Source organism: Chiloscyllium plagiosum, chromosome 4 (assembly GCF_004010195.1).
Source record: "Chiloscyllium plagiosum isolate BGI_BamShark_2017 chromosome 4, ASM401019v2, whole genome shotgun sequence".
Lineage (NCBI taxonomy): Eukaryota > Metazoa > Chordata > Chondrichthyes > Orectolobiformes > Hemiscylliidae > Chiloscyllium > Chiloscyllium plagiosum.
In genome coordinates, this window is record NC_057713.1 from 113218375 (window position 1) to 113245496 (window position 27122).

Genomic DNA, 27122 nt, shown 5'->3' on the forward strand with positions numbered 1-27122 from the left:
GATATATTTCCCTTCCCTCCCCTATCAGCGTTCCGAAAAGACCACTCCCTCTGTGACTCCCTCGTCAGGTCCACACCCCCCACCAACCCAACCTCCACTCCCTGCACCTTCCCATCAACCGCAAGAAATGCAAAACTTGCGCCTACACCTCCCCCCTTACTTCCCTCCAAGGCCCCAAGGGACACTTCCATATCCGCCACAAATTCACCTGCACCTCCACACACATCATCTATTCCATCCGCTGCACTCGATGTGGCCTCCTCTATATTGGGGAGACAGGCCGCCTACTTGCGGAACGTTTCAGAGAACACCTCTGGGACACCCGGACCAACCAACCCAACCACCCCGTAGCCCAACACTTTAACTCCCCCTCCCACACCACCAAGGACATGCAGGTCCTTGGACTCCTCCATCGCTAGACCATGACAACACGACGGTTGGAAGAGGTCACACCACCAGTGTTTCATCCGGAGATTCACAGAAGATGTTACATGGTATGGTGATGCAATGTCTGAAAACAAACCTTTCAACTCAGTGAGCAAACCTACATTCAGGATGTGGGATAACAGATAATGACATCTTGAAAAATGTCTATATTACAGAGGTGGTGGTGCTGGATGAATTGAAACACAAAAGGTGGATAAATCCCCAGGATCCGATCAGGTGAATGCTAGAACTCTGTGGGAAGCTAGGGAAGTGATTGCTGGGCCCCTTGCAGAGTTATTTGTATCATCGATAGTCACAGGTGAGGTGCCAGAAGACTGGAAGTTGGCTAATGTGGTGCCATTATTTATGAAAGGTGGTAAGGACAAGCCAGGGAATGATAGACCAATGAGCCTGATGTCGGTGGTGTGCAAGTTTTAGATTAGATTAGATTACATTACATTACAGTGTGGAAACAGGCCCTTCGGCCCAACAAGTCCACACCGACCCGCCGAAGCGAAACCCACCCATACCCCTACATTTACCCCTTACCTAACACTACGGGCAATTTAGCATGGCCAATTCACCTGACCCTGCACATCTTTTGGACTGTGGGAGGAAACCGGAGCACCCGGAGGAAACCCACGCAGACACGGGGAGAACGTGCAAACTCCACACAGTCAGTCGCCTGAGGCGGGAATTGAACCCGGGTCTCAGGTGCTGTGTGAAACTTGAAAGGGTTCAGAAAAGACTTACAAGGATGTTATCAGGATTGCAGGATTTGAGCTATAGGTAGAGGCTAACTAGGCTGGATCGGTTTTCCATGGAGCAAAGGCTGAGGGGTGACCTCAAGAGGTTTATAAAATCATGGGAGACATGAATAGGATAAATAGACAAAGTCTTTTCCCTGGGTGGAGGAGTCCAGAACTAGAGGGCACGGGTTCAGGGTGAGAGGGGAAAGGTATGAAACGGACCTAAAGGGCAATTTTTTCATGCAGAGGGTGGAATATGGAATGTGCTGCCAGAGGAAGTGGTGGAGGCTGGTACAATTGCAACATTTAAAAGGCATTTGGATGGGTATAGGAATAGGAAGGGTTTGGAGGGATATTGGCCAAGTGCTGACAAATGGGACTAGATTAGATGGTCAGAATGGACAAGTTGGACTGAAGGGTCTGTTTCCGTGCTGTACATCTCGGACTCTATGACTCCAAGTAATCAACTAAACCATTTGAAGAAGTCATTTCTTCCAATTAATTCAGAGTGACATCATAGGACAGTTTTCGAACAGCATAGTTAGTTTGGCAATAATCATAAGCTCCAAAAAACCTTTTGGGGAAATGTTTATAAAAAAATTGATGGATAGTCTTCACATAATAATTTTGTTCAGCTCAAAGAAGTCTGGCATATTAGCAAGGCATAATCTACTACTAGGAAATTGAAACGACCTACCACTTGGGGCCTCTCTCCATTTTCACAGAGCCATAGATTACAATCTGTAAAATATGCTGCAGCTTTCACCATCTCGGGTGTTAGGATAATTGGTCAAAAACACCCAAGTTTGAGTTGGATTCTGCATTTATGTTTCAGGATAATATTGTGTGGACTGTGGCCCAGACAATGCTGGCTGAAAATGTAAGACAGTAATAACAACTTACGTTCAAAATACAAGCTGGAATTCACCATAACACATGGTTCAATGCAAAAGAGAGAGATCTTTGAATAAATTAGAATTTGAATTAGATAAGTCACTACAGATACAACTGCAAGGAAGTGTTGACAAGGAAGTGAACATGAGCAGTTGCTTTCGCCTCACATTCATACATATTTATATCCACCTTGAGTTGACCAGGATATACTAAATGCTTCATTATTTTCTGTACCTCTGTCAGTTGCCCTCTAAAGGCAGCATTAACCAACTCTATATAGTTCTTACCTCCATCGGGACAGGATCTAAGCCAGCACAATTTTCATTACATTTGTCATAGACTAGTCGCAACTTCCTGAACAGCACAGAGAGCTGTCGAAGGTGCTCTTGCAGCTTCCCCTGCCTATCCTGATGGGTGGCAGCGTGATATGATACACCATTTGGCAACTGAAATGCAGATAGCATAAATTGAAAGATTTTTGTATTTAAAAAATAAACATTATCTTTAGCAATTCATTAACAAATCCTTGCAACTAACCAAAACACTACCATGTGGTGCTCTCACAGAAATCACTGGGTGTTATTTGTTGACCGATATTTTTCTTAAGTTTACTGATGCCAACACTTGCATTCAGTTTCGGCAGAATGCACTTTAATCATAAGGTTTGCAATGTCAGCATACAAACAAAAAGCACATTGCTGAAGAAAGAACAGGATTTCTTTAGCTGAATTGCAGGTAGGAGGAAAACTTAGAATAATCTAAGTACGGTGACAAAATTATGTTTTCTTGACAGGTTAGACCTACGGGATATAATTCAATATTTCAAAAGCAAAAAAAAACTATTGTTCAAATACTGGGGAGAAAATGGAGGGTTGTGTTAACCAGGAAAAGATAATAACATTAAGAAACGTAAAAACAGTCAGAGATTAAAGTGATGACCATGCTAAAGAAGTTATTTACCAGACTTCACTGTCAACAAGATCCCTCTCCATCTCCAAAAATCCTGGCAGTTATGTGCCTGACTTGAGGGACAGGGTTTACACAATTACAATATGACATCCATTGCCATATACAGAACCCCTTCTTCCCTTATATACAGCTAAAAAGTACAGGAGTCAAAAATCAGAAACAAAATGTACCAGTCAGCTGCATTTTACATATTCATGTTATTTTTGTCAATTTCTTTAAATGTCCCCTCTCAGGTTACAGACCCTCCTTGCAGTGGAAACTATTTCCTCACCAGGTTCTCAAACAGAAATTGTCATTCTTGAGCAGATCCCTCATTGACATGGAGGAGTTGGACTGAAGGGTCTGTTTTTGTGCTGTACAACTCTCTGACTTTTTCTATTCAATGATTATCTTATCAGCTTCTAATCTTCCCAAGTAAGTTAAGTCCCTTATCCTTGACTGTTAGAGTAAATATCCTCTGCACTTTTTCCAATATTCCTTAAGTGTAGTTCCCAGACTGACATTTCTTCAGCGAGCACCTAACCAACGACTTATAAAGATTCAACATAACTTCCTCACTTCTCTAATCTATACTCCATGCATTAAGCAAAAGGTCTCATGCATTTATTTTCACTTAAAACAGCCATTGCAATTATTCAAGAGCAATATAAAACTACATGCTTGGTGCCACACTGTTCTCTTCCATTGCTAAAATTATACAATTTTGTTTATTTTCCCCTTTTTCAAATTAAATTGCATCACTTTACATTTCTCTGCCTTATGAATCTATTCATCTACCCTGCAGCTATGAATCTACCTATTTCAATCACTCTGCATAACTCTCCCCAGTCTGAAAGTCATTTAACTTACTATCAGCAATTTAAAATGCATCTTCTATAGACCAGTTGGTTTTTTAAAAATATTCTAAGTATTGTTAAGTGCAGTATTTAATTAAATCAATCTATTTCTACTTTATCTAATTTATTTTACACATTCTATCTACATGGTGACATTAGCAGCATCTTCCTCTAGTGAGGACAGATGCAAATTATTAATTTAGCATCTCAGTCATGTTATATCTCCAGAAGTATCCCCTCTACAACATGCCAGAACCAAATGTTAACTTCTATTTCATCCTACCGGTGCCAATCTCTCACATTATAAGCCATGGAACAGGTGTTACAGCACCCCTTTGTCTAACTGGTAAGGTCCTTACCAGCACCATTGAATGGAAGCTGATCTACACATGGATGGTACTGGGCAAACTTGTGTCTCAAGCTCATATAGCTTGCATAACACTAAATTGTGTTTGTCAAGCTACAAAAGTCCCATTTACCCTCATTTGGCCCATATCCTTCTCAACCTTTCCTATCCATGTATATGTCCAAATATCTTTTAGTTGTAACAGAATCTGCATCTACCACTTATTCTGGCAGTTCATTCTACAAACCAACTCGTGTGAAAAGGTTGTCCCTCGGGTCCCATTTAAATCTTTCCCCGCTCACCTTAAGAATGTCCCTACCGTGGAAAAAAGACCTTTGCTATTCCCCTTTTCATGCCCCTCATGATTTTATAAACCTCAAAGTCACCCCTCAAACTTCAATTCTCTAAGAAATAAAAACTCGGCCTATTTCCACCCCCCACCTCTACTCTCCATCTCCTATCCACTCACTCCTTGCCAAACCCCTTACCCTGTCAACAACATAAATTTCACTCATTCCTAGAGGATATTGGTTCTGAAGAAAGGCTACTGGACAGGACATGTTAACTCTGCTTCTCTCTTGTTGCCAGACCTGAGTTGCTCCAGAAATTTCTGTTTTTGTTTCAGATTTCAAGCATCTGCAGTTCATTTTATTTCAGTTGTTTTAGTTGCCTACCATTGCCCCTTTACACATTTGATTCCGTTCCCACTAATTTATACATTACGTTGTTTACAAAGAAGTTACCAAGATTTAAGTGAATACATGATCTTGAAGAGAACAAAGAATTTTAAAACAAATGAAATTACTATTGCAGATATCAGCTACCAGAGGTTACTTACAGAATAGAGCTGGCTAAGTGAGACTATTGTTCACACACTCAAACTAGCCTGACAGAGACTGGAACTCAGCCATAGATACACCGTGCATTAATAAACTGGTAGGAATTCTTTGTTAGGGTTACCAGATTGAGGGATGAAGGTAATTTATATCCTTTATTTGGACCTTTAAGTAGCTTCTGATGAGACTGCTGTACAAACCTTGCACCAAGGTCCTTCCTAGATGGAATATTGAAAGAATACAAATCTTTTGAGAAGAATTGCAGTCATGTGCAGACTCACTGATGAATGCACTATTTGAGATCCCTCAGATACTGAAGCAGTCCGTGTCCATCATAGCAAATTATTGATTTAGCATCTCAGTCATGATAATGAGGCTCAGAGCTGAAAATGTGTTGCTGGAAAAGCGCAGCAGGTCAGGCAGCATCCAGGGAACAGGAGAATCGACGTTTCGGGCATAAGCCCTTCTTCAGGAAGGGCTTATGTTCCCTGGATGCTGCCTGACCTGCTGCGCTTTTCCAGCAACACATTTTTAGCTCTGATCTCCAGCATCTGCAGACCTCACTTTCTCCTCCATAATGAGGTTCAGACAAGTAAGTGGCAAGTAATGTCCGTGCCACAGAAATGCCAGACAGTAACCACCTCCAAAAGTAGAGGATCTAACAATCACACCATGAGACATTCAATGTCATCACCACTACAGAATTCTCCACTGCTAGTCACTGTTGACCAGAAGCACATTGGATCAGACACAGACATGCGATGGCTGCAAGAACAGGTCAGAGGCAAGGAATTCTGCAGCATACAACTCATTACCTTTTTCCCCCAATGCCTGTACACCATATACAAGGCACAAATAAGGAGCATCCACACTTCTTGATGAGTGCAGTTCCAATAATATTCAAGAAGCTTAACACCATCCAAGATAGATTAGTCCATATTACTAATATACCATTCACTACCTTTAATGTTCAATCACCAAAACACAGTTGCAGCAGTATGTACAATCTATAAGACACACTGCAGAAGCTCCTTCAACAGCACCTTCCAAATCTGTCAGCTCAGTCATCCAGAAGGACAAAAGATAGCAGATGCATAGGAACATCTGTGCTGAAAGACATATAACATACATAAATGCCTTTCTTAGAATTTGGGTTTTAAACTAAAGGTTTAAAAAGTCCGTTCAGAAGATAGAGTTAAATTTAGAAAAAAAAAATTTAGTTTCTCTGTCATAAATAGTTCAGGCTAATGCAAGCAACAAATCATCTTAGCAGAATGTTTTAGTTTTAAAGCTTCCAAAGCAGCAGAGTTTGGCTAGAAATCTGCAGGTTATTAGAACTGAGAAACTGAAAATTTAGACTCAGATGTGTGTGAAGTTCATGTCAGTAGATTTGAATTTAATTGACTCACTGAATTGTTTTTATCATCCATGGCAGATACACTATAAGGTGCCAGTTAGTAAGAATTCTGAAGAGTTGAGAGAAGGGCATCATTTCTGAATTTGAATCTCTACAGAGTGTTGGAAAACAGTTTGAAATATTGTTTTGAGATCTTTCTAACTGTCTACTATGCTTATTTGGTTGGTTTATTTTGCTTCTTTTATGTATTAAACTTCTGTTATTAAAGAAAATCCTCATGTGAATATGTTTTGGTGATAAACCAAATTAACTGAACAGAAAAAATTTAAATATCAAGTCAGGTTTCATTCTGTTATCTGACTTGTCCAATACTACCATCAGCTGGGACTATAATACACCATCACATGCAAGTTCACCTCTAGTATCCTGACTTGAAACTGTATCTCTATTTCTTCACTGTTGGGTAAAATGCCTGGAATGCCCTTCCTAACAGCACTACCCCTGACGGTGCAAAGCAGCAGATTCTCAAGGGTCATTAACAATGTGTAATAAATGCTAGCCTCGTCAGCAATGGTCTCTATCCTGGAAATAACTTTTTAAAAAGAAAAATCAGTAAATGTGGCTGCAGTGCATCTCTTCATACAACTTGTTCGCATAGATAGTAAGTAGTTGAGGCTGCAGACTAGTTACAGTTTGCGAAGAGAAAAAATTACCAAATTGTCCAGAGTCGGTTTCCTGTTCATTAGCCAATCTTTTATCCATGCTACACATTACCCTAAATACCATGAGCTCTTAGAAATCACAGTAACTAGAGTTCTTGTGGCACAATGGTAGTGCCCTTACTTCTGGGCCAGGAGACCTGGGATCAGGACCATCTGCTCCAGAGCTGTATAATAACATCTCTGAACAGGCTGATTAGAAAAGTATATTAAAAGCACAGTAACGTTTCATGTGGCACCTTATTAAATGCTGTTTGTAAATGCAAATACACTACAAATGTACTCGTTCTCCTTTAACTAACCTGCTTATTATGCCTAAGTCTTCCAACAAATTTGGCACATTTGATTTCCCTTTCATAAAGCCAAGCTGACTCTGCTTAATCATATTATGGTTTCCCTTCCAAACACAATACTGGTTCCAGAATTTTCCCAATAAAAAAACATTAGGCAAACTGGCTCAGTTTACTGCTTTCAGCTTACTACTGGGATTTTCCAGGATCTCGAAAATTTTAGAAGACTACAACCAATGCATCACTGCAGCCACTTCTTTTGAAGTCCCAAAATGTAGGACATCAGGTCTAGGGGACCTGTTAGTCTTTAGTCTAATTAGACTGTCTAGCATTTTGTCTGTAGTGATGATAATTATTTCAAATTCCATCCTCGTATTCGTTCCCTGATTTCTGTCACTGAGGTAAATTGCGTGTATTCCACCATGAAGACTGACACAAATTATTTGCTCAAAATCTCTACCACTTTATCCTTTAAGGGTGAAACAATCACTTTGCTTTTTATACTCTAAAAATTCTAACTGTCTATTTTCTTCTATCATGTTAGGTTCATAAGCAGCTACGTCAGGCTAGCAGGAAGACAAATGGCATGTTGGCCTTTATTGCAAGCATAACAGAGTATAAGAATACAGAAAACTTCCTAGAATTTGACAGAGATATGATGAGATCAGAACTGGAATATTGTATGCAGTTTTGGTCTCTTATATTTAAGGAAATATCTCCTTGTATTGGAGGTAGTACAGTGAAGGTTCACTAAATTCGTTCCTGGCTCTCATATGATGACAGACTAAGTAAATTTGGCTTATATTTGCTGAGGTTTAGATGAAAGAATAGATCATTGAAATATATTATATACTGATGTGATGAGTCCGGAAGACAGATGTTACTTCCTCTAGCTAGGGAATCCATGACACAAAAGCTCAGTCACACAAAGGCAATAATTATACATTAAAAGCTCATTTGTGAATCTTCTCTATTTGAGGATGCCTGACATTAAATATGTTTAATTCAGAGAAACAAATTCTTGGTCTCTTAGGGAATGCAGAGACATGGATGCAGGTGCAAAAGTGGAGTTGAGGTGCAGGATCATGCATGAATGTATGAATAATGAACTGGGGCCAGATGGTCTACTCCTGCTCTTATTCCTTATGTTCTTATTTATTTACTGTTACTTTTTCTCATGCTTTGCTGGTTTCTAAAATGTTCTCAATCTTTTCACGTAGCACTAAGCTTTGTGACATTGAGTGCATTCTGCTTCAATTTAATATTGTCCCTTATTGGCCATTGATGGTTCATTTTTCTTGCAGTCTATTTTCTAAGTGGAATATATCTTTGATGAGAATTATGAAGCACCTCCCACAATGTACTCCTTATCTACTGTTTCACCTTTTAAATATCTCCAGTATATTTTAGCCAGCTCTCTTAATACACAAGCTTTAAGTCCCAAGTATCATATACCTGACTGAATGTAAAATTCTATCTTCTTTTAAAATTCACAAAACTACCCAAAATCTAGTTAGTGAAATTAAGATACAGATAGCTTCCTAAGGTGGTGACCACAGTATTGCAAGCTCAACAGTGCAGATATCCAGCCCTTTATCTTGTAGCTATAAAGTCCAGGTAAAGATGGGGTTTGGGGTGTGCGTGTGCATGCATTCATGTTTCTGTTTGGTGGAGGACGAGGGGAGAAACAGGGGGATGACTAAAATGTCTGGCTTCTCTCCAGCCAAAGCACATTTGCAAATGAAAGAAAGAAGAGTGTTAGTATTACACTGCAAATGAAAAACTGACATTTATTTCACAGCTGTTATACAGCATTACACACAAAATATTGCAATAACAGAATCTGCTGTTGCAGCAATTCTGCACCCATAGATCAGGAGAGCTTATAAGCACAGCACATTTCATTTGTGAACTTTCCAATTCTGGATTCAGCAGTACAACAGTCTAATTAATCAGCAAGTGAATGGTAGTCAATGAAAAAATAACTGGAACAGAATAGAAAGAGATTGTTCATTTTGAATCATTTTTGAGTTGACACCAGCACTTTTCAGAGCAATGGAACCTTTTAATTTTCAGAAAATAAAATGATTCAAAAATGTAAACAGAAAATAAATGACCTAGTAGGAAATACCTGTTCTTAAACACATAGGTGTTTCATTTGGAAGCACTGGTCAAACGTGTGGGAGCTTTAAAGCATAGAGAGAGTAAATTAAATTCTCTGATAACTTTATTTACTCCCTTATTCGCAAAACCAGGAAACAGGCACTCATGGACATTTATATCACTATCTGTAAAATCAATTTAACATGTCAATTTATCAAACCAGCCACTTCAAGATATAGTTAGTTCCATCATAAAGAATATGGGGAAATAGATGGTGACAACATGAAGAATGTCCATATTACACAGGAGATGATGCTGGATGTCTTAAAATGCACAAAAGGTGGATAAATTCCCAGGACCTGATCAGGTGTACCCTAGAACTCTGTGGGAAACGATGGATCTGATTGCTAGGCCCCTTGCTGAGATATTTGGATCATCAATAGCCACAGATGAGGTCTCGGAAGACTGGAGGTTGGCTAACGTGATGCCACTATTTAAGAAAGGTGATTAGGAAAAGCCAGGGAACTATAGACTCGCAAACCTTACATTGGTGGTGGGCAAGTTGTTGGACGGAATCCTGAGGGACAGAATTTACATGTATTTGTTTAGGCAAGGACTGATTAGGATAGTCAACATGGCTCTGTGAGAGAGAAATCTTGTCTCACAAACTTGATTGAGCTTTTTGAAGAAGTAACGAAGAGGATTGATGAGGGCAGAGCGGTGGACATGATCGATATGGACTTCAGTAAGGCATTCAACAAGGTTCCCCATGGGAAACTGGTTAGCAAGGTAGATCACATGGAATACAAAGTGAACTAGCCATTTGGATACAAAACTGGCTTGAAGTTGAAGACAGAGGGTGGTGGTGGAAGGTTGCTTTTCAGACTGGAGGTCTGTGACCAGTGGTGTTAGGTCCACTGCTTTTGTCATTTATAATAAATGATTTGGACGTGAACATAGGAGGTATAGTTAGTAGGTTTGCAGATGTCAGCAAAATTGGAGGTGGGGCGGACAGCGAAGTAGGTTACCTCAGAGTACAATGGGATCTTGATCAGATAGGCCAATGGACCAAGAAGTGGAAGATGGAGTTTAATATAAATAAATATGAGGTTCTGCATTTTGAAAGGCATATCAGGGCAGAACTTATACACTTAATGGTAAGGTCCTGCAGAGTGTTGTTGAACAAAGAGACCTTGGAGTGCAGGTTCACAGTTCTTTGAAAGTGGAGTCGCAGGTAGGTAAGATAGTAAGATAGAAGGCGTTTAGTATATTTTCCTTTATTGGTCACAGCACCGAGTGTAGGATTGGGGGAAGTCATGTTGCGGCTGTTCAGGATATTGGTTAGGCCACTTTTGGGATATTGTGTGCAATTTTGGTCTCCCTCCTATTGGAAGGATGTTGTTAAACTTGAAAGAGTTCATACAAGATTTACAAGGATGTTGTCAGGGTTGGAGGGTTTGAGCTTTAGGGAAAGGCTGAATAGGCTAGGGCTGTTTTCCCTGGGAGTGTCAAAGGCTGGAGGGTGGCCTTATAGGGGTTTATAGGATGAGGGTCATGGATCGGGTAAACAGACGAGGTCTTTTCCCTGGGTTGAGGCAAGTCCAGAACTAGAGAACATAGATTTAGGGAAAGATTTAAAGGGACCTAAGGGGCAACTTTTTCACGCAGAGGGTGGTGCATGTTTGAAATGAGCTGCTGAAGGAAGTGGTGGAGGCTAGTACAATTACAACATTTAAAATGCATCTGGATGGATATATGAATAGGAAGGGTTGAGATGGATATGGGCCAAGTGCTTGCAAACGGGACGGAATTAATTTTGGATATCTGGTCGGCATGGACGAGTTGGACCAAAGCGTCTGTTTCTATGCAGTATACCTCTATGACTTTATAAAGCCCAAAATGCAGTTCCCTTGCTGTTGCCATTTTGATAACGTCTCCAATTTGGATCTAACCAGACATGAAGTAACTGCATACATAAACAACAAGTCCCTCTACAATGGGACTGTGTCAAATTACCCCAGAATACTGCAAACTATGCAGTACTTTATAGTTAATCAACTGCTGGAAACTGGTTTACACAACAAGCATGCTTTGGATTTTGAGGCTCATCCTCAAATTGAAATTCTAACAATTTGTACATTACGAGAATTTGTAACACAGAGGTGGGCATTTGGCTTGTGCTGGTTTACTACTCAAAACCACCTAAACCCATCTCACTCCTTTTGATTGTTTTTCAAATATCAATCCAATTCCTTTTTAAGTTGAAGTTACGGGATTTAAAGCAACCTGCAGCGTAGTATTCAATGTGGAAATTACCTATTATGGGAAAAGACATCCTCTAATTTTCTTTTCAATTCTTCTACAATAAATCCTATTATCACTGACTGCCAGATAGTCGGCAGAGCTTCAGAATTCTAGCACCATTCACTGCATCTGTGTTGCAATGACACCACAGGTAAAAAAAAACACTGACCTGCATGTTCCTTAGAAGCTGGAATATCTCCATGGTTCTCGAGACAATGTCTTGCACAGTCTCTTGTCCAATTCGGCAGAGGGAAGCTGTATTAACTTCACGACCAGCCTGGCCCTGGGGTCCAGAAAATGCTCCAGGCATCCCGGTACCAGGCACTGGGGGTGTTGCCATGACTCCCTTTCTTCTGACACGTCAATGTTATTAAAATGCTACAGAAAGAATTTTGCACAAACAAGACAATAAGTATTTCAAGGTATGAAAATTTAGTAAAGAAATTAAGAATACTATGTGTTTGCATTGCACAACTTCTGCATATTAGTTTAATGATTAATAAAACATGAAATCTTGATTTTGATATCTGACAGTGTAATTATAACAAAACTGTAAAATATTCAGAGGTTCTGATGATGCTAACAGAAAAACATTCTTAACAAGACCAGAACACAGAACGTGTTGCATCACAAAAAAATCCCTTGTGGCTCATTACCCACATGCATACACGCTATTTCATTTCCGTGTGCTAATCACATGCACAATTTGCAGTTTCTCCATGTGTGTCAAGGTCCACAATTGCTATCCCAATGAACTGTAAACGTGGGTATTTAGTGACATACATGTTTGTTAATTTAAAAAAAAAAGTAAGAACTTAAAGAATTCAGATGATAAAAGAAACAGGACTTTACTCAAAATAAATGGGGTCTTACATCAGTTGCACCCTTTGGTTAAAAACAAAATTAATATTAGGTTTTATTTTCAAGGTGATGCCTGTCACAGTTAAGGGTTCAGATAAAACACACAAAAGCAGCTACTATGTCATTTGTTACTCAACAGTATCTTAACTCTAGCCACCTGCTTTGTCTCTGTAACATTTTGCACCTTTGGTTTACAAAGCTTTTTCGTCATATTTAAAACTACTTCAACTAGCATCTACTGTTTTTTGAGAGAGACTCTCCTATTCTACTACCAGCCTGTGGTGTAAAGTTTGTTCTGTGTCAGACTACTCTCCTACGAACCTGACCTTGAGAATTTTTTAAAACACAGCCCTGTTTTGAATAAATGTTTCCTAATTTCTCTTCTGAATGAAAATATCTATTGTCAGACCTAATTCAATCAAACGATTCAAACATATCATTACACACCTGAGGCAGATGGGACTTGAGCACAGACCTCCTGACCCAGAAATACGGAACCTACCACTGCGGCATAATACTCCTGTGGCTCTCATTGCAAGATTATATTGCTCTAGACTGCACTACCAGCTAAGGTCTCTGTCTATTCCAGTTTTAAAACCATCGATCAAATGATAATTTAAATCTTACATGAATCACAAGTCTAACTGATGTAACCTCAGCTCAATCTAATTCTTGATTTCTGGTAATATTTTGGAAAATCTGTGTTGCGCATGTTCCAAGGTTAATTCATCCTTTGACCTGCAGTGCCCATAAATCTATACAGTACTTCAGCTAAGGCCTAACATGAGGGTTTTGTATACCTGTAGCTAAATTCCTCCCTTAGAATTTGATTATTGTTTGTCTTTAATAACTTAAGTGATTTGTATATGTGAAACCCTAAATCCTTTGGGATTGCCACTGTTCTAGCTTTACACCAATTAATTAATACACGTACACAAGAAATAGATGTAGGAGTAGACCATAATCCTAAAATAAAGCAAAGAATTGAGGATGCTGGAGATCTGAGACAAACACAAACTGAATTTGCTTTTGAAACTCAGCAGGTCTGGCAGCATCTGTGAAGAGAGAAACATAGTTAATATTTCAAGTCCAACATCTGAAGAAGTGTGACTGGACTCAATGTAAACTCTCTCCCTCGGCAGATGTTGCCAGATCATAAACCCTGTTGAGCCTGGTCAATCATTTCAATATGATCATGCTTATCAAGTCCTTTCAGAATCATGCATGTTTCAATGAGGTTATTTCTCATTCTTCTAAATCCCAGACAATGTGGGTCCAACTTGCATATATGATCATGGCTGATCATCCTTAATCAGTATCCTGTTCCTGCCTTATCTCCATAACCCTTGATTCCACTATCTTTGAGAGTTCTATCCAACTTTTTCTTAAATGAATCCAGAGACTGGGCCTCCACTGCCCTCTGGGGCAGAGCATTCCCCACAGCCACCACTCGCTGGGTGAAGAAGTTTCTCTTCATCTCTGTCCTAAATGGTGAGCATAGTGAGCAAAATTAGGACGCATGGTATTGGGGGCAAGGTACTAACTTGGATTGAAAGTTGGTTGGCTAATAGGAAACAAAGAGTAGTGATAAACGGCTCCATTTTGGAATGGCAGGCAGTGACCAGTGGGGTACCGCAGGGATCAGTGCTGGGACTGCAGCTTTTTACAGTATACGTTAATGATATAGAAGATGGTATTAGCAATAACATTAGCAAATTTGCTGATGATACTAAGCTGGGTGGCAGGGTGAAATGTGAGGAGGATGTTAGGAGATTACAGGGCAACCTGGACAGGTTAGGTGAGTGGTCAGATGCATGGCAGATGCAGTTTAATGTGGATAAATGTATGGTTATCCACTTTGGTGGCAAGAACAGGAAAGCAGATTACTACCTAAATGGAATCAATTTCAGTAAAGGGGCAGTACAAAGAGATCTGGGTGTTCTTGTACACAAGTCAATGAAGGTAAGAATGCAGGTACAGCAGGTAGTGAAGAAGGCTAATAGCATGCTGGCCTTCATAACAAGAGGGATTGAGTATAGAAGCAAAGAGGTTCTTCTGCAGCTGTACAGGGCCCTGGTGAGATCACACCTGGAGTAGTGTGTGCAGTTCTGGTTTCCAGATTTGAGGAAAGACATTCTGGCTATTGTCTGGATTAATTTAAGAAAGTGTTGGATAGAGCTCTCAAGGATAGTGGAATCAAGGGTTATGGAGATAAGGCAGGAACAGGAAACCGATTAAGGATGATCAGCCATGATCATATTGAATGGTGGTGCAGGCTTGAAGGGCAGAATGGCCTACGGCCTACTCCTGCACCTATTACCTATTGTCTATAGCCTCATCATTGGGCAAACACCACATTCCAGGGGGAAGTTTATTGAATCTTCAAGGCACTACCTCCAGTGCAAGTATACCTTAGCTTAAGCAAATAGACTAAAATTGCACAAGGTTTTACTGAGAACATATCTGGAATACTATGTATAATTGTTGCAAGATTTTGATATTCCTGATACTCAGATCTTTCTTTTATTGGACCAAAATGGATAACCTCACAATTACATGCAATGAAATACATCAGTAACAACACAGGTTTACCCACTAAAATAATCAATCAGTCTCAATGTAATTTTGTGCTCCCACTTTAGCAAACATGATTAACAGCAAAGCTGGATGCATGGTTCTTTATTACGACTAATGCAGACACAACATATACGTGTCCACAACTCTTATTGTCAAAAATTGTGTGCGGTCTGCATTCAAATCCATCAAGTTTGATGGAGTTTGTTCATAGGAACAGCAGAAATGGATACTCTTCGACTCACCAGAACTGTATGACAAACAGGAAGAAAGTTAGCCACCAGGATACACGAACACCAGCTAGCCACAAAAAGACACGACCCTCTCTCCCTCATAGCCCTACACACGGAGGAAAAAAACCACCATTTCGACTGGGACAACACATCTATCCTGGGACAGGCTAAGCAAAGACATGCAGAGAATTCCTAGAGGCCTAGCACTCCAACCACAATGCCATAAACAAACACACAGATCGAGATACCATCTATCAACATCTCAGAAAATAAACAGGAAATGACATTACAAACCCCAGGAACCCCATCCAGGACAAACATATAAATAGAAAGCAGGAGACAACAGCTTTGCTTCACTTGGAGGTTGCCACTGATGATGTTACCTACGCAGGTAATGAAATTTCTGGATATCAAACCTACAACTCAGCGAGCAAATGTACACCCTGTTACTGAGGATGGGCAATAAATGCTGTGCTGGCCTTGCTTGTGACACCCACATTCCATATGTACGTTAAAGCATTTTCCCTTCCTTTTGGATTTTCTTCCAAAACTATTTTGTCTATTTAATCTTTTATCTTCAAAACCTAAGAAAGAAAACTTTAATCCTTTCCTTTAATTTTTGCTTAGTCATCTCTACCCTACTTATAGAAGATGGTAAAAGGAATTGACAAAATAAAATATAGAATGAGAGGTAATAATTTTAGGATTAGGAGTTGCAGATTTAAAACAGATGTGAGGGGAATTTACTTTTCTGAAAGAGTTGTGAACCTGTGGAATTCATCATCCCAGAGTATGGTTGATTCCAGGATAGATTGGATTTGGTTTATTATTGTCACATGAATTGAGATACGGTGAAAAGTATTGTTTTGCATGCTATCCAGACAAATCATACCTTGTTAAGTACCTCATGGTAAAATAACAGATCGCAGAGTATATTTTTACAGCTACAGGGAAGGCACAGGAGAAAGATCAATAATAATAAGAGAGGTCTATTCACAAGTCCAATAACTGGGAAGAAGCTGTTCTTCAACCTGGTACATGTTTGCAAACTTTTGATCTTCTGCTGATAGAGTATATAACCAGGATGGGAGGGGTCTTTGATTATGTTGGCTGCTTCCTCGAGGCAGTGGGAAGTATAGACATTGTAAATTTGTGCAGACAGATTTTTAACTAAACACTTTGCAGGGTTACAGGGAGCAGACAGGAAAGTGGAGTTGAAGCGGAAATGAAATCAATGATTGCAGTGAATGGCAAAACAAGCTGAGGGGCTGAACAGTCTATTCCTAATTCTCACTATCTACAGTATTCCAATAAATATTCTTATCTTCCACTATATAAATTACAATAACTAATATCAACCTGTGTGTTTCAATTCTGACCTTTTTTTCACTCAAATAAACAGCAATATCTCCTCTGGTGAAAAAGCTTCCAATATAAAACTAATTGGTTTCAGTTTTCCACATGTATCTATTTCTAGGTAATTTAAAGTAGTTTAGGGTATGGGGAGAAGCAAGTCACTATTTTATGAAGTTTAATTAGTGTGCAGGCTGAGAAATAACACGAGAGACATTTCAGAGCCTCAAAAGAAAACGTAGAAGACAGCAGATGTCAAGCACATACTTGCATTAGATATGCTCTGTATGGAGGACAAACAGGCATTCCTCAAAGGGTTTATCATTGCCTGAGAAACCGGGTCAGAAACTCAGCTGCAATTCCTTCAGGCCACCAATATTTAAAATGGTGTCAATGGCAACATAGTTAATAGCAATCTAAATGAATAGGGCCTATTTAGATACCTATGCAAACATTCTAGCCCTGATGTAAATGCAATTCTCAAAGATTGTTGCGTGAGCTGTAAATATTGTTCCTAAGCCAGTAATGAAAGAGATATGAAGTTCCCCCATCCCAAAGTGTGCGCGTGTGGTGGAAGAGGAGAGGAGCGAAGAGAAGATGGGTGCAGAAGAAAAAGGGAATTTCAAGTAAAATAGACTCAACCATTCTCTTATTTCTGTATGTGACAAGGCGGTGAATACATGAAGTGCAACCGTTGTGGATATGCCCACATGTGATAGCTGGCCTGAGCTGACGGTAGAGGGAAGACCCTCACCCCAATGGAGTGTGACCCTCAATAGGTCAGCACATGATCTGGAGGAGCCGGTGTTGGACTGGGCTGGACAAAGTTAGGGGAACACAGCTCCTCGCTTTTAATGGGGAGACCGCTTACACTAAAATCAAACATCAGCAGGTTGATGCCAACCGAATTACTATCCCCTGACAAATGCTTCCTAAACACACGGACCCACTTCCCTCACAAACTGTGAAACTTTTCAATATATAAAAATATAAGGCTGGTATCTGTCTGAACTGGACGTCAATGCTTTCAGCCATGAAGGTGCCCAGAACGCCAGCCGCGACAAGACGTGAACGGGCACAGCCGCTTCGATCTCTAAACGCCGTGCCACTGCTGAAACGTTATTCGTCTCAATACTCACAACCCAACCTCATCTCAGATTCCCAGTCCAGAGAAAGGAACCAAAAGCGCGGCTCATTGGCACTCGGTTCACCGGCTGGCTCATGTACGACACTGCAACCCGCGCCTGCGCACTATGCCCAGCCCCCGGCAGCCGCGCCTGCGCGCTGCGCTCATCCGCCGGGAGCCGCGCCTGCGCACTGCGCTCAGCCCGCGGGGGGTCCCGGCTGTGCGGAGACTGAGGCCCAGGTTCCGGTGTGTCTATAATTCTTTGACGTTGCGGAAGTTCTGTAGAAACTTAGGTTCTTAGCTTAAAGGGCTACTTCGGATTTATCAAAAAATATGTTTTTAACTATACTTTAAAGTAAGAGAATAACTAAATTCAGAGAGTGCTGCAGTGCCTTTAAGAAGGGTCACTCAGACTGAAACGTTAACTCTTGATTTCTATCCTCAGGAGCTGCCAGGTTTCTCCAGCAGTTTCTGTTTTGGTTTCAGGTTAATGTTCTTGGAGGGAAGGATTCGTATCCACCATGGCAGTGGGTGGAATTTCCATTTGGTTAATAAAATCTGCAGTTAACAGTTTGGCCTACGGTGTGCCTGTGAAACACTATCTGGATGACAATGTTATCCTTACGTGGCCCGGTTATGTGCAAATCCAGACCACTGTCCTCTGAAAATGGAAGACTACCAAAGCAATGGCAAGCATAAAATAAATAGAGAAAAATGTCTTAAAAGACAGAAATAAAGGCAGTCTAGCTGAATGTAGATAGCATTCACAAAATGTCAATGATTTGAATGCATAATTTGAGGTAAATAGAAATAATTGATATGAATGTGATACAGTTACAGTGCTCCTGAGATTGGCAACTAGATTTACAAGGATATGCTACACATAGGAGGAATATTCGATAAGGAAGTCGGGCAGTACTCACTTTACAATTAGCTTTATTGTCACATACTCAAATAAGTACAATGAAAAGTTTACAAGTCACCATTTGCAGCGACATTGTAGATACTCTTAAAAAGGAGCAAGATCAGTGTATTAATAAGGAAGGATCTTTGATCGAAGGACCAAGAAGTAGAATCAGTTTGATTGAAGCTAAGAAACAGTAAAAAGGCAGCAAACATTAATTAGAATTGTTTATAGACTACAAATCTGTAGCATTAATGCCGGGCATGTTACATTATTAGCCATAATGTTAGTGTTAGGCATCTTATTGACAGGAAATAAGAGGTGCATGTATTATATGGATAATATTATAATAATGGGCAACTTCAAATTACATATAGACAAGGTTAACCAAGTCAGTCTAATGCTGCGGAGGATGAATTCTTGGGCTCTGTACAAGATAGTTTATGGAACTGTATATTGAGCCAAGTAGGGATTGTGGATTTTTGGAATTAGTGTAGTATAATGAGAAAGGGCAAATTAATAACTTTGTTGTAAGAGAGGTTTTGGGAAATAAGAAAAATTCTGAGGGATGGATATTCACATCTATGATTAACTGGAAAAAAAAAGTCAAAGGGTAGTATTAAATTCAAACCTGTTGAACTGTGCAAAGATATTTTGACAGGTCAGAAAATTGGACAGAGTATAATAAAAACAGTTACTAAAAGGTTAATAAGGAGGGGAAAAAATCAGAGTATGAGAGAAAGTTAACCAAAAAAAAGAGGAAAAGTTTCTTGAGCTATCTAAAAATAAGAGTTAACAAAGCAAGTGTTATTTCTGCAGAAAATGAGTTGGGGAAAATTAGTAATAGAGAATAAATAGAACGCTAGACAGCAAACAAGCAGCATCCAGGAAGAAGCTGGAAGTCAGCTATCGAAAGGAAGGGAAACTCAAGAAAATTACAATGGTCAGTGAAGTAGTACCGAGTAAATTGTTGAAAATGCAAGTTGGCAAATTCTGAGGTGCTGATAGATTTTGACCTATGGTCTTAAAAAAAAGTAGTGTGCGATAGTTTTTTGCATTGATTTTAATTTTCCAAACTCATTAGATTCAGGGAAAGCTTCTTTTTATTGGAAAATGGCTGATGTAATTCCTTTCTTCAAAAAGGGACGGAGGTAAAAGCAGGAAATCAGAGGCTAGTTAGCTCAATATCTGTCATAGGAAAATGTTAGAAACTATTATTAAGGAGGTTATAACAGGACACTAGAATCAATTTTTAAAAAAACAGTACAGCACAGGAACAGGCCCTTCGGCCCACCGATACCACGCTGATACACGATGCCTTTCTAAACTAGAAACATTCTGAGGGCGGCACGGTGGCACAGTGGTTAGCACTGCTGCCTCACAGCACCAGAGACCCGGGTTCAATTCCCGCCTCAGGCGACTGACTGTGTGGAGTTTGCACGTTCTCCCCGTGTCTGCGTGGGTTTCCTCCGGTGCTCCGGTTTCCTCCCACAGTCACAAAGATGTGCAGGTCAGGTGAATTGGCCATGCTAAATTTCCCGTAGTGTTAGGTAAGGGGTAAATGTAGGGGTATGGGTGGGTTACGCTTCGGCAGGTCGGTGTGGACTTGTTGGGCCGAAGGGCCTGTTTCCACACTAATGTAATCTAATCTAATCTAATTTTATCTCTACTCAGTCTGTATCCCTCTATTCCCTACCTATTCATATATCTGTCATATTACCTCTTAAATGTTGCTATTGCATCTGCTACACTACTTTCTCTGGCAGTGCATTCAGGCACTTACCACTCTTTGAAAAACTTGCCACTTACATCTCCCATAAATTTACTCCCTTTTACCTTAAACCTTTGTCCCCCAGTATTTGACATTTCTACCTGGGGAAAAACATTCTAACTATCCATTCTATCCATGCGTGTCATAATTTTGTAAACTTCTATCAGGTTGCCCCTTATCCTTCGACATTCAAGCAAAAACAAACCACGTTTACCCATTCTTTCCTCATAGCCAATACTCTCCAAAACAGGCAGCATCTCAGTAAACCATTTTCTATCCTCTCCAAAGTGTCCATATCAAAGCTCAAGATAATCAGGCAAAGACAGTACGGCTTTGTAAAAGGGAAATCATGTTTAGCTAATTTATTGAAGTAATAGAATATACACAGGAACAGGCCATTCAGCCCACCATGAATGTTCCAACCATGATGCCATTCTAAACTAATTCCATCTGCCTACATGTGGTCCATAGCGCTCTATTCACTGCTTGTTTATGTGTCTGTCTAAATGTCTCTTTAAACTTGGCTAACACATCTATCACTTTCTCTGGCAGTGCATTCCAGGCACCTACTACCTCCTGTTTTTTTTTTAAAAAAACACTTGCCTTGCACATCTTTAAACTTCTCTCCACACACCTTAACCCTAGGCCCTCTGACTTTGACATTTCCACCCTGGGAAAAAGACTCTAACTGTCCTCCCTATCCCTTCCTCTCATAATTTTATATACTTCTATCAAATCGCCCCTTAACCTCTGACGCTCTAGCAACAACAATCCAAATTTGTTCTACTCTTATAGCTAATGCACAATCCAAATTTGTTCTACTCTTATAGCTAATGCACTCCAATCCAGGCAACATCCTGGCAAACTTGCATCCACTCCAAAGTTTTCACATCTTTCATAAAGTGTGGTGACCAGAACTGCACAAGACGTCAATGTGGCTTGACTAAAGTCTTATATAGCTACAACATGACTTACTAGCTTTTATACTTAATCCCTTGACTGATGAAGCCAAGCATGCTGTACCCTTCTTTACCACCTTATACAGTTGTGTTGCCCTCTTTTTTTCACCCCAAGATCTCCGTATGTATCAATGCTCCAAAGGATCATGCTGTTTACTGTATACTGTCCTCTTGTATTTGACCTTCCAAAAGGCATCACCTCACACCATCCAGCTGAACCTCCATATTCCATTTCTTCATCTAACTTTCCAAATGATCAATATTAGACTGCATCCTTTGATAATCTTTCTCACTAATTTTCATGTCATATGCAAACTTACTAATTAGACCACTTATATTTTCATTTAAATCATTTATATATATCACGAACAACTGAGATCTCAGCATTGATCCTTGTGAACACCACTGGTCGCAGATTTCTAGTCAGAAAAGCACCTCTCCACCACTACCCTCTGTCTTTCATGACCAAGTCAATTGGTATCCAACTTGCCACCTCGCCTTAAAAAACTCAATCAAGTTTGTGAGACAAATCTCCCCCACATAAAGCCATGCTGACTATCCCTAATATGTCCATTTTTTCAAATGGAAGTAAATCCTGTTCTTAAGAATCTTCTCCAGTGTTTTCCTTTCTAATGAGCCTCTGTGAAGCGCTTCACAGGAGGCTCCCAGGCACTGAGGATGTCACCTAGACAGGGGACGAAACATCTGCAACACAAATTCCCAGCTCGGCGAACAGAACCACAACAATGAGCACCCGAGCTACAAATCTTCTCACAAACTTTGAACTTTCTAATGATGCCTATAATTTCCTGGATTATCCCTGTTGTCCTTTAAACAAAGGAACAATTTTGGTTATTCTCCAGTCTTCTGGGACCTCACCTGTGCTAAAGAGGAAACAAAGATCTGTGTCAAGGTCCTAGCAATCTCTTCCCTTGCCTCCTGCAGTATCCTTGCATAGATCCCATCAGGCTCTGGAGACTTAACTACTTTAATCTGTTTCAAGACACCTCGACCTCCACCTCATTAATATTGACATTCCCTCGAATATCAATGAACCCCTCCCTAATCTTACCCTCATCCATGTCTGTCTTTTTGGTGAATACTAATGCAAAGTTCTCATTAAGGACCTCCCCATTTACTCTGACTGCACACATAAATTCCCTCCTTTGTCTTGAGTGGACCTGTCCTTTCCCTAGTTACCCTTTTACAACTAACATATGTATAAAATGTTTTGGAATTCTTCTTAATCCTATTTGCCAAGGACATTTCATGGCAGCTTCTCATCCTCTTAAATTTCTTGTTTAAGTTAATTTTTTCTGCTTCCTTTATAATCCTGAAGGGCCTTGTTTGATTTCAGTTTCCTAATCCTTACATGTGCTTCCTTTTCATTTTTCACTAAACTTTCAATATCCCTTGTCATCCAAGATTCCAGAATGTTACCATTCTTATGTTTCATAGTCAATAAAACATGCTGGTCCTGAATTCTGTCAACTGGTCTTTAAAAGTTTCACATTTGAGATGTGGATTTATACTCAAACAGCCACCCGTCAGTCTAAATTTTCCAATTCCTACCTAATATTGTTTTAATTAACCTTCCTCCAATTAACACATTCCCAAGGACTAGTCTTATCTTTATCCATAACTATCTTAAAACTTGCGGAATTATGATCACTGTTCCCAAAATGCTCCCCAACAGAAACTTCAGTCACCTGGCCAGGTTCATTCCCCAACACTGTCCAGCCCCTTCCCTAATTGGACTATCTACATTTTAGGTGAAAGTGAGGATTGCAGATATTGGAGATTAGAGTTGAGTGTGGTGCTGGAAAAACCCAGCATGTCAGGTAGCATCTGAAGAGCAGGAAAATTGATGTTTTGGGCAAAAGCCCTGCATCATATCCATATATAATATATCTACATAACTTCAAGAAACCTTCCTGGATTCACCTAACAAATTCTGAGCCATCTAAACCCCTGGCATGAAGGGAATCTCAGTCAATATTGGGGAAGTTTAAATCACCCACTACCACAACCTCATTGTTATATCTTTCCATGATCTGCTTACATATCTGTTCCTCTACATCCTGCTGGCTATTGGGTGGCCTATAATATAACTCCGTCATAGTGATTGCACCTTTTTCATTCATACTTTCTACCCGCATTGCCTACCTGGATGAGCCTCCAACATGTCGTCTGTTAGTACAACTGTGACATTCTCTTTCATCAGTAATGCAACTCCCAGACACTTTTTGCTTGCCTCTCTATCTCACATAAAACTTGGAAACCCTGAACTATTGAGCTGCCATTTTTATCTCAACCAAGTTTCTGTAATGGCTACCACATCATAGAGCCTGGATTAGTACAAGGGACTAAGTTCATCTGCCTTACCTGTTGTACTCCTTACATTAAAATAAATACACTTCAGACTGCCAATCCTTCTGTGTTCATTAAGTTTGGGCGCTTCCTGTCCTCCTTGTACATTTCCTACCTGCCTGGAAGAGATCCCAATGATCAAAATATCTGAAGCCATCTATCCTACTCCAGCTCCTTGGCCACATATTCATCTGCATTATCTTCCTATTCTGGCCTCAACAGAGCATAGCAAAGGAAGTAATCCCAAGATTATAACCCTAGACATCCTGCTTTTTACCTTTCTACCTAACTCCTGAAATTCCCTTTGCAGGACCTCATCTCTCTTTTTTGCCAATAGTACCAATATGGACCATAACCTCTGGCTGCTCACCCTCCTCTATCAAAGTATTCTATGCTCACTCAGACAAATCCTTGACCCTGGCACTAGGGAGGCAGCACACCATCCTGGAGTCTTACTTGCAGCCACAGAAATGTCTATCTATGCCCCTGACTATAGAGTTCTCTAGCTTGACTACATTTCAATCCTCCCTGCTCTCCCTGGTCGTTGTGCCCACTGATCTGACTGCTGTTCCAACATTCCCCTGAGAGGCCATCCCCTCCCATAATAGTATCCAGAACACAAGTTCTTTGAAGGACTACCTTGTGTTATGGATAAAGGAGAACCAGTGGATGCATTGTACTTGGCTTTCCAGAAGACAATTGTTAAGGTACCACATCAAAGGTTATTGGGGAAAATAAAAGCTCAGGATGTAGTAGGTAATATATTGGCTTGGATTGAAGATTGGCTTTTTAACAGGAAGCAAAGAGTTATAATAATTGGGTCTTTTTCAACCTGGTAGATGTCACAAGTAGTGTGCAATAGAGCTGGGGCCTCAAGTCTTTTCAATTTATATAAATGATTTGGATGAAAGGACCAAAGCTGTGATAGCTAAATTTGCTGATAACACAAAGGTAGGAAGGAAAGTAAGTTGTGAAGAGGTTAAAAGCAGTCCTCAAAATCTTGTAGATAAAAGAGTGGACAAATGTCTAGAAAACACAGTATAATGTAAGAGTGTGAAAATGTCCATTTTGGTTCAAACAATAAAAAAGAAATATAATATCTAAATGGTAAGAGGTTGTAAAGCTCTAAGTTATAGAGAGATCTGGGTGTCCTAGTGCATGAATCACCAAAGTTTGGTATGCAGGCGCAGCAAGTAATCAGGAAAGCTAATAGAATGTTAGGATTTATTGAGAAGGGAATTGGAATGCAACAGTAGCGAATTCATGTTTCAATTACACAGGACGTTGGTGAGCCTGCATCTGGAGTACTGTGTACTGTTTGGTTACTATACTTACAGAAGAAGTTCAGAGAAGGTTTTCCAGACTAATACCTGGAATGACCAGATTGCTTTATGGAGAAAGGCTAGACAGGCTCGGCCTGTGTCTTCTGGTTTCGGAAAAATCAGGTATGACTTAATTGAAACCTAAGGGGCTTGACTTGGTGAATGTTGAAGGGGTATTTCCTCTTGTGGGAGAATCTAGACCTAGGGATCATAGTTTAAAGATAAGGGGGCACCCATTTAAAACAGAAATGAAGAAACATGTTTTCTTGTTGAGGGTTGTGCGGCATTGTAATTTCCTTCCTCAAAAAGACAGTGGATGCACAATGTCGAAATATTTAGAGATGGAGGTAGATAGATTCTTGATTATGAAGGAGATAAGACCATAAGATATAGGAGCACAGTTAGGCCATTTGACCCATTGAGGCTGATCCACTACTCGATCAGGGCTGATATATTTTTCAACTTCTGCCTTCTTAAGATGATTACTGGGGTTATGCAGAAATGTAGAGTTGAAGTTAAAATCAGATCAACCATGACATTATTGAATGGTGGAGCAGGCTTGAAGGGCCAAGTGGTCTTGTTCCTGTATTTATAAATCATGACCACAAAAATGCCAGAATTTGACACTGTTTGAATGCAACATAATTCATTCTAAAATTCAAGTTGTAAATCTGATCAAGGGAATCTGAGTGTATGAAGGACAAGATGGCTATGATGGATTTGGAAAATACATTGACAGCTTTAATGGTTGTTAGTATAGTATTTTAAAATATACCAGGTTTACAGCAAGTATATACATTTCTTTTTGAGGCATAATCATCAAATATGAATTGATTATAATTCGCAAAATAAGTTAATTTGTTTAAAATCAAATTAAATCACTTATAAAAATGCCAGAAGTAATGGTGCATCTGAAGATTGGAAACAATTCAGAAGAACTTCCTGAGGCAGGATCGCTGGACCAAAACGTTAACTCTGTTTACTCTCCACAGATGCTGCCAAACCTGCTGAGTTTTTTCCAGCAATTTCTGTTTTTGTTTCTGATTTCCAGCATTTGTAATTCTTTTTTTTTTGTTCAGAGTGCCTAGCATTGGAGGGACTAACTTCTGTTAGGCCGAACATGGTAGATTAAATATAACAAGAACAAATATGATGTTGCAAAGTTTGTGAAGGTTTGTAGCTCAGGTTGAGGTTTAGGGTGCAGGTTTGCTCGCTGAGTAGGTTTGATATCCAGACGTTTCATTACCTGGCTAGGTAACATCATCAGTGGCGACCTCCAAGTGAAGCGAAGCTGTTGTCTCCTGCTTTCTATTTATATGTTTGTCCTGGATGGGGTTCCTGGGGTTTGTGGTGATGTCATTTCCTGTTTGTTTTCTGAGGGGTTGATAGATGGGATCTCGATCTATGTGCTTGTCTATGGCGTTGTGGTTGGAGTGCCAGGCCTCTAGGAATTCTCTAGCATGTCTTTGTTTAGCCTATCCCAGGACAGAAATGGTGTTTTTTTTTTCCCTCCCGTGTGTAGGGCTATGAGGGAGAGAGGGTCGTGTCTTTTTGTGGCAAGCTGATGTTCGTGTTTCCTGGTGGCTAACTTTCTTCCTGTTTGTCCTATGTAGTGTTTGTGGCAGTTCTTGCATGGAACTTTGTAGACGACATTGGTTTTGTCCATGGATTGTACTGGATCTTTTAAGTTTTGTTTGAGAGTGTTGGTGGGTTTGTGCTACTAGGATTCCGAGGGGTCTTAGTAGTCTGGCTGTCATTTCTGAAACTTCTTTGATGTATGATAAGGTGGGTACGGTTTCTGGCTGTGTTTGGTCTGCTTG

At 40.0% G+C, this 27122-nt stretch overlaps 2 protein-coding genes across 5 annotated transcripts in view; one reads left to right on the forward strand and one right to left on the reverse strand.

Annotated features, from left to right (window-relative positions):
* The window catches only part of LOC122549341 (mediator of RNA polymerase II transcription subunit 30-like), a 35593-nt gene extending 17468 nt beyond the window's left edge, over nt 1–18125 (reverse strand). Inside the window, exons 1-3 of one of the 4 annotated variants that reach the window (XM_043688994.1) lie at nt 17990–18125; nt 11999–12207; nt 2357–2515 (exon numbers count right to left, since the gene is read on the reverse strand). In XM_043688994.1, coding sequence (XP_043544929.1) covers nt 2357–2515; nt 11999–12169 — 330 coding nt within the window. In that variant the 5' untranslated portion in view covers nt 12170–12207; nt 17990–18125. Of the gene's footprint in view, nt 1–2356; nt 2516–11998; nt 12208–13624; nt 13712–17989 lie in introns of those variants that run through there. The other 3 variants (XM_043688991.1, XM_043688992.1, XM_043688993.1) reach the window with 3 other exon arrangements.
* Nucleotides 17872–27122, forward strand: part of LOC122549515 — a 109245-nt gene continuing 99994 nt past the window's right edge. Inside the window, exon 1 of the mRNA XM_043689374.1 lies at nt 17872–18222. Coding sequence (XP_043545309.1) covers nt 17872–18222 — 351 coding nt within the window. The remainder of the gene's footprint in view (nt 18223–27122) is intronic.